General features: G+C 42.6%; 1 protein-coding gene across 1 annotated transcript in view; it reads right to left on the bottom strand.

Annotated features, from left to right (window-relative positions):
• LOC136631329 (nicotinamide N-methyltransferase-like) overlaps nt 1–15,728 on the bottom strand; it is a 38,541-nt gene extending 22,813 nt beyond the window's left edge. The window contains exons 1-3 of the mRNA XM_066605587.1: nt 15,532–15,728; nt 15,112–15,285; nt 1,491–1,698 (exon numbers count right to left, since the gene is read on the bottom strand). Of these exons, the coding sequence (XP_066461684.1) occupies nt 1,491–1,698; nt 15,112–15,271 (368 nt within the window). The 5' untranslated portion in view covers nt 15,272–15,285; nt 15,532–15,728. The remainder of the gene's footprint in view (nt 1–1,490; nt 1,699–15,111; nt 15,286–15,531) is intronic.
• Between the last annotated feature and the right edge of the window lie 1,059 nt (nt 15,729–16,787).

Genomic DNA, 16,787 nt, shown 5'->3' on the forward strand with positions numbered 1-16,787 from the left:
GGAATGGGTAGAACATGCTTGTTCTTAAGTTATGTCACTGGATATGTCTAACCTTAATCCCTTAGTGATGCCTATAACAGTGGTCAATTGGCACCAGTCAGAATGCATGACATTCGTGAGTCACTAGATTCTACTGTACGGTTTTCACTTACATTGTGTGAAGAGTACCTGTGTGATCTGGTGTAAAGGAAGGCCTGAGGCAGTGTCCACCTCACCAGGATCGGGATCAGTTAATGGGTGTTGTAGTCTCTGGGTGTTTGGGGCCTACCTGTAGCTGGGGTCGCAGAGTCCTCCAAGGAGAACCTGGCATCTATGACATCCGTCCAGCTCTGGACAGTGAAACAGTCTCTCACACAGTCACTATGTGGTGGTCAAGGTGTGGGGGTATTATCTGGTATTATTTGTAATATTGTTTTTTTACTTTGTTTTTTTTATTGAGTTACAATATTGTAATGCTAGTCAGTCACTATGGAGTAGCAGTAGCAATGGAGTGATAGAATTATTGGAACTTTGTATAGTGGTAATATTGATCTTTGTATATGTGTAATGCCTTTTGTTCATGTAGATAATATGGTCTTAGGCGCATCCCAGCACCTCTGTGCACCATCAGAGAAATGTACCCCTGGTCCGACCTGGCATACATTTCTTGTATAATTTACGAAAGTTTCTGATGTACTTGACCTCTGATATCCCTATTAAGATAATCTATTGGGTTAGTGTAAAACATTTGAACATGTCTCAATATAATGGCCTACTGATTATGACTTCATTTTGTCAAAGATTTAAAAGGGTTGTCCTGGGAAGGGAATTACCTACCCGGACCAGCAGTGTAAGAAACTCCACTTTCGGCTTAGGTAAAACAACAGATCATGGGTTATGACTAGAGATGAGTGAACGTACTCAGTAAGGGCAATTTCGCAATCGAGCACCGCGATTTTCGAGTACTTCACTACTCGGGTGAAAAGTACTCGGGTGCGCTGTGGGTGAGCGGGGGGTTGCAGCGGGGAGTGGGGGGGGGGAGAGGGAGAGAGAGAGGGCTCCCCCCTGTTCCCCGCTGCTACCCCCCACTCCCCTCTGCAACCCCCAGCGCCACAGCGCACCCGAGTAGTTTTCACCCGAGTAGTGAAGTACTCGAAAATCGCGGTGCTCGATTGCGAAATCGCCCTTACCGAGTACGTTCGCTCATCTCTAGTTATGACCCCTGTGGTAATATGATATACAACAGCAATGCCATGCCATGTGGTCTGATGTCAGAACCAGGCCGAAAGCAATGGTTCTGACACTGCTGGGCATGGTAAGTATTTCCCTTCTCGGGATTATCCCTTTAAGAAGGGCCTTAAAGAGAGCCGCCCAACCATATCCATGTTTAAACTACTCCTAGTTAGGATTTTTCTAACTTGTACTACAGAATAATATAACGTACAGTACAATGGGAAATATACCAGTAAACAGACTTCACTTTTGATGTGTTACTATTGAGTATTGCTTACCTATTGTTTTCAAGGTCACACACAAATCTTAAGTAGGGAGACCAATCAAAAGCATCATTTTCTCTGTTTAACCATTTCTTAATTTCATCTAAGTTTCCTTGGGAATAATCAGTCAGATAGATCTTCTGAAATATTTCACAGGCAGATAGTATATAATGTATAGTGGGACCAGCACCAATCTCGATGATGCTTTGACCTTTTACATGACCTGTTGAAGAATAAAATCATATTTAAAAAGTAAATCCAAGTTAAATTAATATCACTGTCACTGATACAGTAAACATTCCAGGGCACTGTCCAGCTTTTAGCTATTGATAGCCTATTGTCAGGAAAGGCCACCAATAGTAAATTTGTGGAGGTCCGGCACCCAGTAGATGATATGTGGAAGCAGAAAGATCAGTGAGACATGTCCAACCACATGACTCTTCATATACTATTATACACTATGTCCTTCCCCGCGCTCCCTCCGTGAAGTTGCCAGGCTTTCGCGATATAATCGCAGAAAGCCTGGCTGGTTGCCAGATACCGGCGTCCTGTATTGCCAGTGCCTGTGATCGCTGTAATAAGCGATAAGGCATTGCAGGACAGTAGTCCTGCAATGCCTTATTACAGTGATCATCAGTGCTGTACTGTACGTCCCTTAGAGGGACACAAATAGTGTAAAAAAAGGACAATAAAAATGTACAAAAAGAAAAATGTAAAAAAAAAAAAAGTGCCTTTTCACATATTAGCATAAAAAAATTAAAATCCCACATATTTGGTATCGTCGTGTCCGTAACAATGTGTACATTAAGTTGCACATGCTTTTTATTTTGCACGGAAAAAAGCAATAAAAATAACGCTATAAAACTGAGGCAAAATGCTAATTTTTAGCAGTTTGCCTCCTAAAATTTGCAATAAAAATGATCAAAAAAGCCATATGTAGCCCAAAATGCTTCTAATAAAAACTACAACTCGTCTCACAAAAATAAGCCTAACAGAGCTCCATACATTGAAAAATAAAAAAGTTATGGTTTTTGAAAAATGGAGATGAAAATCCGCCAAAAATGGTTGCCTACTTACGCCCAAAATAGGCCATGTCCTTAAGGGGTTAAAGGTCCATTTACACGGAACAAATGTCAAGCAAACATGTAGGAGCATGGGAGCGAGGAAACACAGGGACGACTGTCGGGCATCATTTGCCCGACATTCGTCCTGTGTAAATGGACCTCAACTAATTTTCTTTTTTTTTGTATAAATTCTTTATTTATAAATTTTGGGGTGGGTACAGAAAAAAAAAAAGGGAATGTCACTTATCCGGATTGAAACCCGGAAAGCATGTGGGAAAGAAAAACAAGAAACAATTTCTCTGCGAACATGCAGAGCATTATTAGAATAGCTAATTAAAAGTGGACAATTCTGTTTAATTATCCAAATGGCATACAATATTTAAATTGTAATAGAAAGTATATCTATGCTGAATGTAGTCAGGTAGCAAAAATTCCCTCTTTTTTCCCCCTCCTTCCTCCCCCTTTTCCTTACAATCGAGAGAGTGGTTTGTCATTAGGAAGCTTATGCGTTGCTATTAGGTAAGAGATTCTGTCTGTTTTTGTAGCACTGCCATTTACTCCAAGTCTCCAATCCAGATTTTCATCTCAGAGGCATCTAGTTTTTTCATAGCTGCTCATGGTATTTAGCTCATTGTACCACTCTTGAATGATGGGGGAATCTGTATCTTTCCAATGTCTGTGAATTAATACTTTGGTGGCGTTTATGAGGAATGGAAGCAAGTTTGTCTTTCCCATGTTGCCAATAGCTGGATTCAAATTTAATATTAGTAATTTTGGTTACTAAAATAGAATCCTAGTTCCTAGTTTGCAAGTCATACCAAAAGGGTTGCAGTAATGGGCAGGAGAACCATATATGTAAATAAGTGCCTATTGTTTAGAGGCATCGCCAACAGAGTGAAGAGTAGTTTTGATTTATTTTGTTAAGAAGTTCGGAGGTTTGTACCATCTTGAGATGATCTTGCAGTTTAGTTCCTGAAAGCGCGTGGATATTAAGCTTGAGTGTGAGTTTTGTAGGATTTGTTTCACTTCTTCTGGAGAGAATGATATATCTAAATCTCTCTCCCAACTAGCTATATAGGAGGGTGTTTCTTTGTTGCACAGAAGGGTTTGGTAAATTCTAGATATCTTCCTCTTAGTGTGATAATCCTTCCACATTAATTTATGAAAAAGTAAGTCATGGTTAGTATTAAGTATATCTGCTTGGTACAGGGAGATTGAGTCCTTAACCCCTTCCCGCTCCAGGGCTGAAGTTTACGTCCTGACAGCAGGGTACTTCCTGCAACAGGGCATAAACTTACGTCGTGGGGATAGCGCAAGATCACTTATGATTTCGCCCTATCCCGCAGCGGGAGCCAGCTGTCAGTCATAGCCGGCCTCCCGCTGCAACAGTGGGTGTACATCAGAGAAGCGCCCCCCGCTGTTACCCACTTCCCTGCCGTGATCTATGTAGATCGCGGCATGGGAAAGGGTTCACAGAGGGAGCGCACTCCCTCTGTGACGTCACCGGGCTCTCGCGATATAATCGCAGAGAGCCCGGCTGGTTGCTATGACAACAGGATGCCAGACACTGGCGTCCTGTATTGCCATAGCCTGTGATCTCTGTATAAAGAAATAAGGCATGGCAGGGCAGTAGCCCTACCATGCCTTATTACAGCGATCATCAGTGCTATACTGTAGGTGCCCCAGAGGGACACAAATTGTGTAAAAAAAAAAGAAAAGAAAAATGAATAAAAAAGAAAGCTGTAAAAAAAAAAAGTAAAAAAAACCTTTTTTATGCTTTTTTCATATTAGCATAAAAAAAGGTAAAAAACTATTAAAACGCCACATATTTGGTATTGTTGCATCCATAACGACACGTACAATAAGGTGCACATGCTTTTGACTGTGTAGGGAAAGAAGCGTTAAAAAAAAACACTTAAAAACTGAGGCAAAATGCTAATTTTTAGCATTTTGCCTCCCTAAAAGCGCAATAAAAGTGATCAAAAAAAACGTATGTACCCTAAAGTGATACCAATAAAAGCTACAGCTCGTTGTGCAAAAAAGAAGCCCTCATAGAGCTCCGTACATAGAAAAATAAAAAAGTTACAGAACTTTTAATGCAGCGATTTAGAAAAAAAAAAAGATTTCCAAAAAAGGGTTTTTATTGCAGAAAAGTGGAAAAAAAACCCAAAAATGTAAGAATTTTGGTATCGTTGTTACCGTACCGACCCGCAGAAAAAATGGATTGTGTAATTTATGCTGCATGATTAACGCTGTAAAAAAAAAAAAATCTGTGGCAGTATTGATGCATTTTCTCTCCCTGCTATCATAAAAAAATAATAAAAGTTTTACAATATAATCAATGTACCCAAAAAAGGCACAGATAAAAACTGCAGTTCGCCATGCAAAAAACAAGCCCTTATACGGCCGCGTCGACAGAAAAGTAAAAAAGTTATGGCTTTTGAAAAATGGAGAAGAAAATCCACCAAAAATCGTTGCGTCCTTAAGCCCAAAATGGGCCATGACCTTAAGGGGTTAATAATATGAAAGTCTTTGTCGGTAAGATGAGGGAGTCCTAGTTTATTTTTAAGCATATTTTGGGAAAGAAATATATTATTTTCATATAACTCCAGAGAGCAAGTGGAGGTGATAATGGGGATACTTGTCAGCATATTTTCAATAAGCTTAGGTTTAGGAAGGGTGTATATCCACTAATATTTGGGATTAATCTTAGTTTTTTGTTGAATTTCTTCCATATATTAGACCTCAACTAATTTTCATATATCCTAGATATGGTATGTTTTTGAAACTTGTAAGATTAGTTTTTCATTGCATGTAGGGCTCCATCTCACGCAAATTTTGTCTATTTTGAGATGCATAAAACTTGCATGAATATGAATTTTGTTCGTTTGGATGGACTTGTTCACATGAACCTAATGCTAAAATCTAACTTTTGCCCAAGATGTGGAGTACAAAAACAAGAGAAATGTTCTAGTAGCCGAAGAATGACTTCTTGCCCTTTGAGTAATATTGATCCGATGCTGACATCCAAGTTGATATGGTTTACAAATTAATGTATTTATTAATTACAGGTCCATCCAACCACCATTTTAAGACTATTGCATGCTAGAGCTTCTTTCACACAGCAGTATTTTGGTCAATATGTTCCTTCAAAACCATAACCTACAGCATACAGACAAAAACTATTAGTCTGGCTTTAGGGTACTTTCACACGAGCGTGTATTTTGTGCGTGCATACACCGGCACAAAAACATGCGTCTATTACAACCACTGCATTCCCTATGGTGTGTTCACATGTTTGTGTTTTGAAGGCGTGCGCCTGCAAAAATAGGACATGCGTGCACCATAGGGAATGCACGCATTGCCTTCAATGGTGCTGTGGCTGCTGCCGGTGGCTGCATTGAAGGCAATGGTCTGCCGGCACTCCTTAATTGTTTTTCAGGGAAGAACTTTAAATATAAGCTCTTCCCTGAAAAACAAGTCAAACTAGTGTGAAAAATAAAAAAACCCATATTATATATATATATATATATATATATATATATACACATATATACACTTAGCTGTCCGCCGCTGCCGTGTCCCCCGCCGGGATGAAATACACATCTGCCACATGCGGCAAATGTTTTCTTCATCCCCGCGGGGAATAAAGAATTCCCTAGCGCAGCTGTCACAGATAACAGCTGCACTAGAGGATCCAGCTGCCGTCACCCCTTAATTGTTTTTCAGGGAAGAGCTTTAAATATAATCCCTTCCCTGAAAAACAAGCCAAATTGGTGTAAAAAAAACTAGAAAAAAAAAACCACTCACCTTTCTTCAGCTGTCCTATCTGCGCTGTCCCTAGATCTGCACTGAAGGTTTTTAAGCAGCCGGGGAATTAAATTCCGTAGCTCTTTCAGCAGGTGGAGATTTTAATTCCCCAACTGCTGAAAGACATTCAGTGCAGAGTCGGGGACAGCACAGACAGGATGCGGCTGAGCCTCGGCAGCTGAAGAATGGTGAGTATGATTTTTTTTTTTTTTTTTTTACACCAGTTCGGCTTATTTTTTAGGGCAGGGCTTATATTTTAACCCCTTCCCTGAAAAACAATTAAGGGGCGCCGGCAGCTGGATCCTTTATCGCAGCTGTCATCTGTGACAGTTGCGCCAGGGAATTCTTTATTCACCGCGGGGATGAAGAAAACATCTTCATCAGATGTGTTCTTCATCCCCATAGGGGATATGGCAGCGGTGGACAGGTAAATATATATATATATATATATATATATATATATATATATATATATTTTTTAACATTAGTTTGGCTTGTTTTTTAGGGAAGAGCTTATATTTAAAGCTCTTCCCTGAAAAACAATTCAGGGGTGCCGGCAGACCATTGCCTTCAATGGAGCCACCGGCAACAGCTGCGGCTCCATTGAATGCAATGTGCAGACCTTTATACATGAGTGTTTTTGCGCGTACAGGGGTGCGCACATATGTACGTACACACACACGCTCGTGTGAAGCCACCCTTAGGGCTCCCACCCACTGGCGATATTTTCTTTCTTGCGCTGCAAGAGCACGAGAAAAATCTCGCATCGCAGCGCAAGAAAGAGGCCGGTATAGAACCGGCATATCGCAAATGGTTTCAATGGGGCTAACGACAGCAACGCTAGCCTCATTGAAAGCATAGGTAGAATGCCGCAGACTTCTGCCACAGCTGTGGCAGGAGTTTTCTTCATCCCCGTGGGGACCGCAGGGATGAAGGAATCCTCTGCCACAGCTGTCACAGTTGTCACAGCTGTGGCAGAAGTTCGCGGCATTCTATTCTATTGCTTTTTAATGGGATCGGCATGTTGAAAATACATGTTGGCTTTGGCCCACACTCCATGCCCTAGTCAGTCAGTGTTTTTTTAGGGGCCAGATAGGTAGAACACCGCAATGGGAAAACTTAGTGCACCCATAGTATGCACAGACCCCTGTAATATTCCTGTAGCAAAGGTATAAGCTGACCCCAGTAACAGTTATGTTGCAGAAGTCTAGGGAGACCCCAGTAACATTTCAGTAGTAACAGTATAGACAGACCCCTGTAGCATTTCTGTAGTAACAGTATAGGCAGACCCCTGTAACATTTGTGTAGCAGCAGTATAGGCAGACCCCTGTAACATTTGTGTAGCAGCAGTATAGGCAGACCCCTGTAACATTTCTGCAGCTGAAGTATAGGCAGACCCCTGTAACATTAATGCAGTTACGCTCCTTCCCTGTGGCCAAAACAAGTGTCTCAGATAACTGTGGTAACACGGGAGAAAATGCATGATGCCCAGTGCTGATCCCCTGACCCCAAGCAGGAGGAGGAGGTGGCATTTCAAGCCCAAGACACCCTGAACAGGACTCGCTATAGTCTGTGTGGGAAGCACGTTAGCGGGCCCAGGGTCAGGCTCATTTCCAAGCCTTCACCTTTGTGACCCAAGGTGCCATGAGTTATATAGCAATGGGAAATCCATGTGTCGCAACATAGATAGCTCAACACTGGAAGGGGCAGTCTTTGAGTTCCTTGGCCTAGCCTATGCTGTAAGTGCACAAAGATGATATTACACAGGAAGAAATCGGAGTGCCCTACCATGTGAGAGTTTCGCCCCGCCAAGCAACTTGGCCTCGGCCAGCAATTCTGGCCTAGTCAGTCACTGTATTATTTGTGCCACATAGGTAAAACACCGCGATGGGAAGACTTAGTGCACCCATAGTATAGACAGACCGCTGTAACATTCCTGTAGCAAAGGTATAAACAGACCGCAGGAACATTTCTGTAGCAGCAGTATAGACAGGCCCCCGTAACATATATGTAGCTGCAGTATAGGCTGACCCCAGTACCATTTCTGTAGTAGAAGTATTGGCAGACCCCAGTAACATTTCTCTAGCAGCAGTATACGCAGACCCCTGTAACATTTCTGTAGCAGCAGTATCAGCAGACCCCTGTAACATTTATGTAGCAGAAGCATATGCAGACCCCAGTACCATTTTTGTAGCAGCAGTATAGGCTGTAAGGAAGGAGGAGCAGCAGCCAGAGGATTCAGAGTTTCAGCAGTGGACTGCGTAGAAGACTGGGTGCCCGATACATTGCTGGATGTATTTTCTGCCATCCACGACAGGACCTGCTCACACTGCTCTGTTTGCAATAAAGGTCTACCACGTGGACCCATAAATTGTGATATGAAGCTGGGGACCCCAGAAACTTGCCTCTCCCCTAATCCCGCAGCAGCCGGCTGGGATATACCTGGACCAGGAACTCGGCCTGTGCCCACACTCTCACTTGGAACTCTGCATCCTCACCCACGTCCACATCCTCGACCCCTACCCCTACCTCTCAGCATGGTGGATTACGAATAGAGCAGACACAGACCAAATAATTATGGAATTATATGCGTACACTTTCACGCAGAGAGCGGAATCCTAACGCTAACTCCAGGCAGAAAAAAATGGAAGGAAGGCCGCAAACAGGCCTAGCAATCCAATAGTGATGCACCAAAATTCCCACCAGGCACCCAGTAAAATGCAGACGGTCAGAGGTAGCCCAACGAAGGAGCTTTTGGGGTTTTTTTTGAAAAAGAAGACAGGCTATATACTGTGTATATCACTTTCCCTCTATAAGTATCTGTGTTGGCCGTATGCTGTGCGTCTCTAATTCACTGCAGACACAGGCCGGTGAAAATAATCTTGGAATTATGTGCGTAGACTCTCGCTGAGAGCAGTCTAGTAAGGCGAACTCCAGGCAAAAAAAATAGTCAGGAAGGCCGCAAACAGGCCTAAGTGCAATAGTGATGCACTAAAACTCCCACCAGACAACCAGTGAAATTTAAACAGTCAAAGGTAGCCCAACTGAGGAGCTTTTTGTTTTTTTTTGGTCAAAGAATACAGGCTATATAATGTGTATATCACTTTCCCTCTGTCAGTCGCTGTGGCCGTATGCTGTGCATCTCTAATTCACTGCAGACACAGCCCGGTGTAAATAATCTTGGAATTATGTGCGTAGACTTTGTCGCTGAGAGCAGTATAGTAAGGCAAACTCCAGGCAGAAAAAAATAGTCAGGAAGGCCCAAGTGCAATAGTGTGGGACTACAACTCCCATCAGACAACCTGTAAAATGCACCCAGTCATAGGTAGCCGTAAGAAGGAGCTTTTATTTTAAATTTAAAAAAAAAAAGAATACAGGCTATATAGCGTGTATATAACTTTCCCTCTATCAGGGGCTGTCGCTGTACGCTGTGCGTGAAGTTGACGGCAGACACAGGGTGGTGTAAACATTTTTGGAATTATTGGCGTACAGTTGGAGGCTGACAGCGGTATTATAACGCTAACTGCAGCCAGAAAAAAATTATATGGAAGGCTGCAAACAGGCCTAGCTGTGCAATAGTGATGGACTACAACTCCCATCAGACAACCTGTAAAATGGACACGGTCACAGGTAGCCCTAAAAAGGACCGTTGGGGTTCTTGTACACAGGATCCTACACTACCACTCTCCCTATCTCAGCAACACTGTCCCTATACTATGTAGTACAGACTGCAGCCTGAGAACACTATAGCTGTAATGGGGCTGCACGCCCGATATACAAAAAAAAAAAAATTGCAAAACTGCTACCAGAAGCCACAACAGTAATGCACACAGTCAGATGTGGCCCTAAGAAGGACCGTTGGGGTTCTTGTACACAGGATCCTAGACTAACACTTTCCCTATAGCACCAGCACTGTCCCTGATCTCTCCCGGTGTGTGACTGTGGCGAGCCGCGGGCGGCCCCACTTTACATACTCAGGGGTCACTTGATCTCGCCAGCCACTCACTGCAGGGGGGTGGGATAGGGCTGGAACATCACAGGAGGAAGTTGTAAAGCCTTCCCTGCGTTTCTATTGGCCAGAAAATGGTGCAAAACTTTCAGGGAAGGGAATGGAATTGACTCGAACATCGCGTGGTGCTCGTCTCGAGTAACGAGCATCTCGAGCACCCTAATACTCGAACGAGCATCAAGCTCGGACGAGTACGCTCGCTCATCTCTAAATGTCTTGCATCAATGTGAAAAATTCACATTGCCCAGCATGATATCGCGCTGGCCCGTGTGAATCCAGCCTTACTCCTGAGGTTTTTCATTTTCTCATGGTCTCACATTATATCAAACTATTATACAACGCTGGATACATGATAAAACCATGATCTCCAAGCAGAAAATTATCATTTTGAATCATTAATCATTAAAACATTAATATGACTACCCCTTGCTTGTACTTGCTTGCCCCTGATGTGTACCACTCCTATATGACATTCAATACACATGTGAGCAGCACTATACAAAGATTTCTGTGTCTAGATACTGGAGGGCTGCACCATATGGTATTGTGGGCTGCAGGTTTTGCACCAGTATATTTCCTACATAGAGAAGGTAATTCTTGTTTAACCCCTTAAGGACCAGGGAGTTTTGGTCCTAAAGGACCAGACACTTTTTAGGAATTTTACCAATGCGACGGTTTTACTGGCCTATTTTTTTTTCTTCAGCTACCAAAATTGTTTTTTCCCATGACATATAGGGCTATTTTTTAAATATGTTTTTTCACAGATTTTTTTTCCTGTTCTTTTAGTTCTATTAGCAATTTTCTTTTAAAATTTATAGTTTATTTAAAAAAATTAATATATTTACGCTAAAATAAAGTATGGGAGTGGGTTCCTCATTTTGTTTTGGATGTTTTGATATATAACTTTTTTACATTTTTGATTACATATACAGTATACATATAATTTGTATAGTTTCGGATTGCATAAGGCGATGGTTTTGGTCGGCATCAGCAGTGGGTCCTTTTTTATGTATATATTTTTATTTTATTCAGTTTTTTAATCATTCCTTTTTGTAACTATATTTTGTAACATTTTTGTTCACGATGACGTCATATATGACCTTTAGAGGTCATTCACATTTTTTTTATTTCATACTTTTCCACTGTAGCTGGGGCATCCATAGGAGCCCCAGTTACAGGGAAAAACATCCCCTTGTAGTGACACTAGTGACTAACAGAGCTGATCGGGATCTGCTATGACTGCTGTGACAGAGGGCAGCTAGCGGTTAAGTGATAACTGGGTCGCATAGTATACAGGAGCAGAAACTTTAATCTTGTACCATATTTTTTCTATCGGACTGGATTAAAGCCTAGGACAAAGAGTCGCATATTAACCATGCTTGGTTCTTAAAGGGGTTGTCCTGCAGAAGCAAGTGCAGTTATGCACTTCTGTATGGCCATATTAATGCACTTTGTAATATACATTGTGCATTAAATATTGGCCATACAGAAGTTATACACTTACCCCCTCCGGTGCTGGCGTCCCCGTCTCCATGGCGACGACTGAAGCCTTCTTCTCTGGACGCCGCAACAGTCGCGCTTGCACAGAGAAAAATCATCTCCTGGAGGCTCCGGGCTCACGAGCTGTGTCCTGGCTCCTCCCCCTTCTCAGCGTCATCACGTAGCTCCGCCCCCGTAACGGTGCCGATCAGCCAATGAGGTGGCTGTAATCGGCAGTGGAGCTCAGACTGGAGAAGAACATCCACAGTGCACCATGGGAGAAGACCCGCAGTGCACCATGGGAGAAGACCAGCGGTGCACCTTGGGAAATGACGGCGGCCATCTTGGAAGAAGATTTTTATAACTTCATGAAACAGCTTCATGGTGAGTAGAAACGCTCTAAAAACATGATTTACATGGGTAGTTTGTAATGTTTGCTTAACATGGGGGACTGGGGTGTGAAAATGTTTTCGTTTTGGCCGCGGGACAACCCCTTTAAGGGCTTAACTGCATTTGGGGCAAGTGCAGGATATACAGTTTATAATAAAGGGCTCATTTATCAAAGATAAAGTCAGCTTTAACGTGCTTCCACATGTATCATATAAAACACTACATGTGCTAAAATCAGATAAATCAGACTTGACCCCTGCAAACACCTTTTCCTTCAAAAAGAAGATAATGTGCATAGTACTGGCATCACCACTCAGCATTGTGAGCTATAATGCCAATAGTACGGCCAATAACCACTGCAGCTACTAATTAGCTGTAGTGGTCAAATGCTGTCTGCTTGTAAAAATGACCTGGAGGACCAGCACTAGATCACAGGTGGAAAAAAGGTGAATAGTGTTTCTTTTTTCACATTGTAGCACTTGCAGCTGTTTTTAAAATGTTGGATGACCCCTTTAATGAAATTCAAGAAAAGTTAAACTTGCACTAACTAGAAACGCCAATGCAAAATCTGTAACAGTATGCCAGTCCACTATGTGTCATATATAATACTAGTGTCGGGTACCGGCGGTGGAGGGGAGGGGAGCGGTGGGTTGCGGGAGTAAGCAGGGGGGGCGGGGAGAGAGAGAGATCTCCCCCCCCGTTCCACCCCACTCTCCCCCGCCAGCACTCGAATATTTTCAAGTACTCGAAAAGGACGATACTCGATCGAGTATTTTCCCTTAACGAGTATGCTAGCTCATCTCTACTGCTGACCTCTTTTGTATATATAACTGATGGTGCAAGAAGTGATTAAAATTAAAGATGAGCGAACACCAAAATGTTCGGGTTCGCGTTATTTGAAACGAACTTCCCGCGATGTTCGGGTGTTCGTTTCGAATAACGAACCCCATTGAAGTCAATGGGCGACCGGAACATTTTTGTATTTCGCCGATGCTCGCTAAGGTTTTCATGTGTGAAAATCTTGGCAATTCAAGAAAATGATGGGAACGACACAGCAAGTTCTCCTCTGCCACAGCTGTAACAGCTGTGGCAGAGAAGAACGATGTTAGCCCATTGAATTCAATGGAGCCGTCAATACAGCCGACTCCACTGAATGCAATGGGCTGCCGGCGATCGCGGGATGAATTGTCGGAAAGGGGTTAAATATATAAGCCCTTTCCTGCAATTCATCCAGAAATGTGTAAAAATAAAAAATATATATATACTCACCTGGTGCCGACAGACGGAGTTCAGCGCGGCAGGCTGCAGTTCTCCTGAACTGCTCTGAACAGCTGTGACTAGTATTCAGCAGCCGGGGATTTAAAATCCCCGCCTGCTGAATTAGATGCCTCTGAATGGTCACAGCCTGACCAATCAGAGGCCAGCCCTCACTCACACCCATTCATGAATTCATGAATGGGTGTGAGTGAGGGCTGGCCTCTGATTGGTCAGGCTGTGACCATTCAGAGGCATCTTATTCAGCAGGCGGGGATTTTAAATCCCCGGCTGCTGAATACTACTCACAGCTGTTCAGAGCAGTTCAGGAGAACTGCAGCCTGCCGCGCTGAACTCCGTCTGTCGGCACCAGGTGAGTATATATATATTTTTTTATTTTTACACATTTCTGGATGAATTGCAGGAAAGGGCTTATATATTTAACCCCTTTCCGACAATTCATCCCGCGATCGCCGGCAGCCCATTGCATTCAGTGGAGTCGGCTGTATTGCCGGTTCCATTGAATTCAATGGGCAAACATCGTTCTTCTCTGTCACAGCTGTTACAGCTGTGGCAGAGAAGAAGGATTTGTCTTCTATATGTTCTCAATGGGGTTGGAGCTGCTGCCGCCGGCCCCATTGAGCGCATATAGAAATGATTTCTCAGGGAAGAAAGTTAAAGTAACCCGAACATCCGAACATCGTGTGGTGTTCGTTACGAATAACGAACATCCCGAACACCCTAATATTCGCCCGAGCATCAAGCTCGGACGAGTACGTTCGCTCATCTCTAATTAAAATATACAATTGTTCCAAGTCTCTTATAACTGGAATGTAACTAACGTGGCATCCATGGGAAAAAGAAGAGCAAGTATTTCAATGATGTTTCTTTATTTTTCTGTTAAGATGTGATGTCTACTGCAGAAAAGTTTTAGGCAGGTGGGAAAAATGCTGCAAAGAAAGAATTTTTTCAAAAATAGAAGTCTTCTGATTGATTCCAAGTTTATTCAGCAGCTGGACAATGACCCCAAACAAAAAGCTAATGTCATTAACAACTATCTTTAGCATAAAAAAGAACTATGAGTTCCTGAAATAATGAATTGGCCCCAACGGAGCCCTGATTTCATCATCATTGAGTCTTTCTGGGATTACATGAAGACACAGGGTAATTTGAGCAGCTCTACATCCACAGTAGATCTGTGCTTAGTTCTCCCAGAGATTTGGAACAACTTCCGTGCCAAGTTCCTTCAAAAATTATGTGCAAGTGTGCTTAGAAGAACTGATGCGGTTTTGAAGACAAAGGGTGGTCACATCAAATATTGATGGCTTTTAGATTTCTCTTTTGTTCATTCACTTTGCATTTTAATTGACAAAAACAAACTCTAAACACTATTTTTAAAGCATTCTAAGTTTGCAGAAATGTTTGCACAGTACTGTATATATACATAATCCTTTTACACATTGCAAAGTAAATAGTGATGAGTGAGCATACTTGCTAAGGGCAATGCTCGCTCATCACTAAAATTAAATGTCTATTCTGTTATGTTTAGAAAAAAATACAATAAAAAAGACATTAAAAAAAAACTTATGACAAAATATTCTGCAAACATCTTAGCATGATTCTTACAAACCTGAAGAGAAGACATTATTGAGAAACGTCAGCAAAAATATTGACTCTTTATCGATTTCTTGGGTTATGGGATCCACTCCATAGAAGATATCCAAATATTTCCTTGCATCAAAATGATGGTCATAAATGTGGCTATCTGAAGTAGTAGACACAACCTCCATGATTTGTCACACACCTGTTAGGAAGATTCATTAAATATAACTTATACAGTAGCAGCTCATTATACTCCAGTCCTAAAATCTACTACAGCAGACACCATGACAAATCCCGTCCCATTTGTAAAGTTGTATCTATTTAAGTGATGCAGTGTGTGTATGTATGTATGTATGTATGTATGTATGTATATCTATATATACGTTAACTTTGCCCACAAGGATCATAGCTCTTAGACATAGTGTTAGATGAGTGGTGACATCCTTACCTTGCTCTGATCCTCAGCTTGTGATTTCCCATGGTGTAGTTTAACAAGCTTTATTTTGTAACCAGATACATGCTTTGTAAGAACCATCCTTCCCTGCAGTGGTGTAATCATAAACCTTAGAACCTTCTGGAGGCTTAACACTTTCAGTGCTGCACAGCCAGAAAAACCTGCTTTATCATCATTATCATCAAAGGATTCCCTGAAACACAATTATCTTGCTTTAGTAGTAACATTTTGTAAATTATGATTATTTGCATAACTAAAAGGGGTTAAATGGGTTGTCCCGCGCCGAAACGGTTTTTTTTTTTTTCAACCGCCCCCCCCGTTCGGCGCGAGACAACCCCGATGCAGGGACTGAAAAAAAGAACAGCACAGCGCTTACCTGAATCCCGGCGCTCCGGTGACTTCTATACTTACCGGTGAAGATGGCCGCCGGGATCCTCTACCTCCGTGGACCGCAGCTCTTCTGTGCGGTCCATTGCCGATTCCAGCCTCCTGATTGGCTGGAATCGGCACGTGACGGGGCGGAGCTACACGGAGCTACACGGAGCCCCATAGAGAACAGGAGAAGACCTGGACTGCGCAAGCGCGTCTAATTTGGCCATTAGGCCATTTTAGACGGCGAAAATTAGACGGCAACCATGGAGACGAGGACGCCAGCAGCGGAGCAGGTAAGTGAAAAACTTTTTATAACTTCTGTATGGCTCATAATTAATGCACAATGTACATTACAAAGTGCATTAATATGGCCATACAGAAGTGTATAGACCCACTTGCTGCCGCGGGACAACCCCTTTAAAACAAGTTATCCCCATTATAATTATTTTAATGGGCGGACTGCTTAGCACGCTATTCAATGCATTGATCGGCAGTTTACAGTGCTGATATCGGGAGAATGACAAAGGCAGTAAATATAGCACATTACTGGACTCAGTGGGTCACTTACTTTCAGCCCATAAGCTTAGTTTATAAAGCTAAAAGTTACAGATTACTTTTAATTAGAGATGAGCGAGCGCACTCGTCCGAGCTTGATGCTCGCTCGAGTATTAGGGTACTCGAGAGGAGCACCACGCGGCACTCGAGTCAATTCCATTTCCTTCACTGCATGTTTTGCGCCATTTTCTGGCCAATAGACATGCAGGGAAGGCATTACCACTTCCTGCTGTGACGTTCCAGTCCTATCCCACCCCCCTGCAGTGAGTGGCTGGTGAGATCAAGTGACCGCTGAGTATTTAAATCAGTCCCACCCGCTGCTC

The sequence above is a fragment of the Eleutherodactylus coqui genome, chromosome 6 (assembly GCF_035609145.1).
Source record: "Eleutherodactylus coqui strain aEleCoq1 chromosome 6, aEleCoq1.hap1, whole genome shotgun sequence".
Lineage (NCBI taxonomy): Eukaryota > Metazoa > Chordata > Amphibia > Anura > Eleutherodactylidae > Eleutherodactylus > Eleutherodactylus coqui.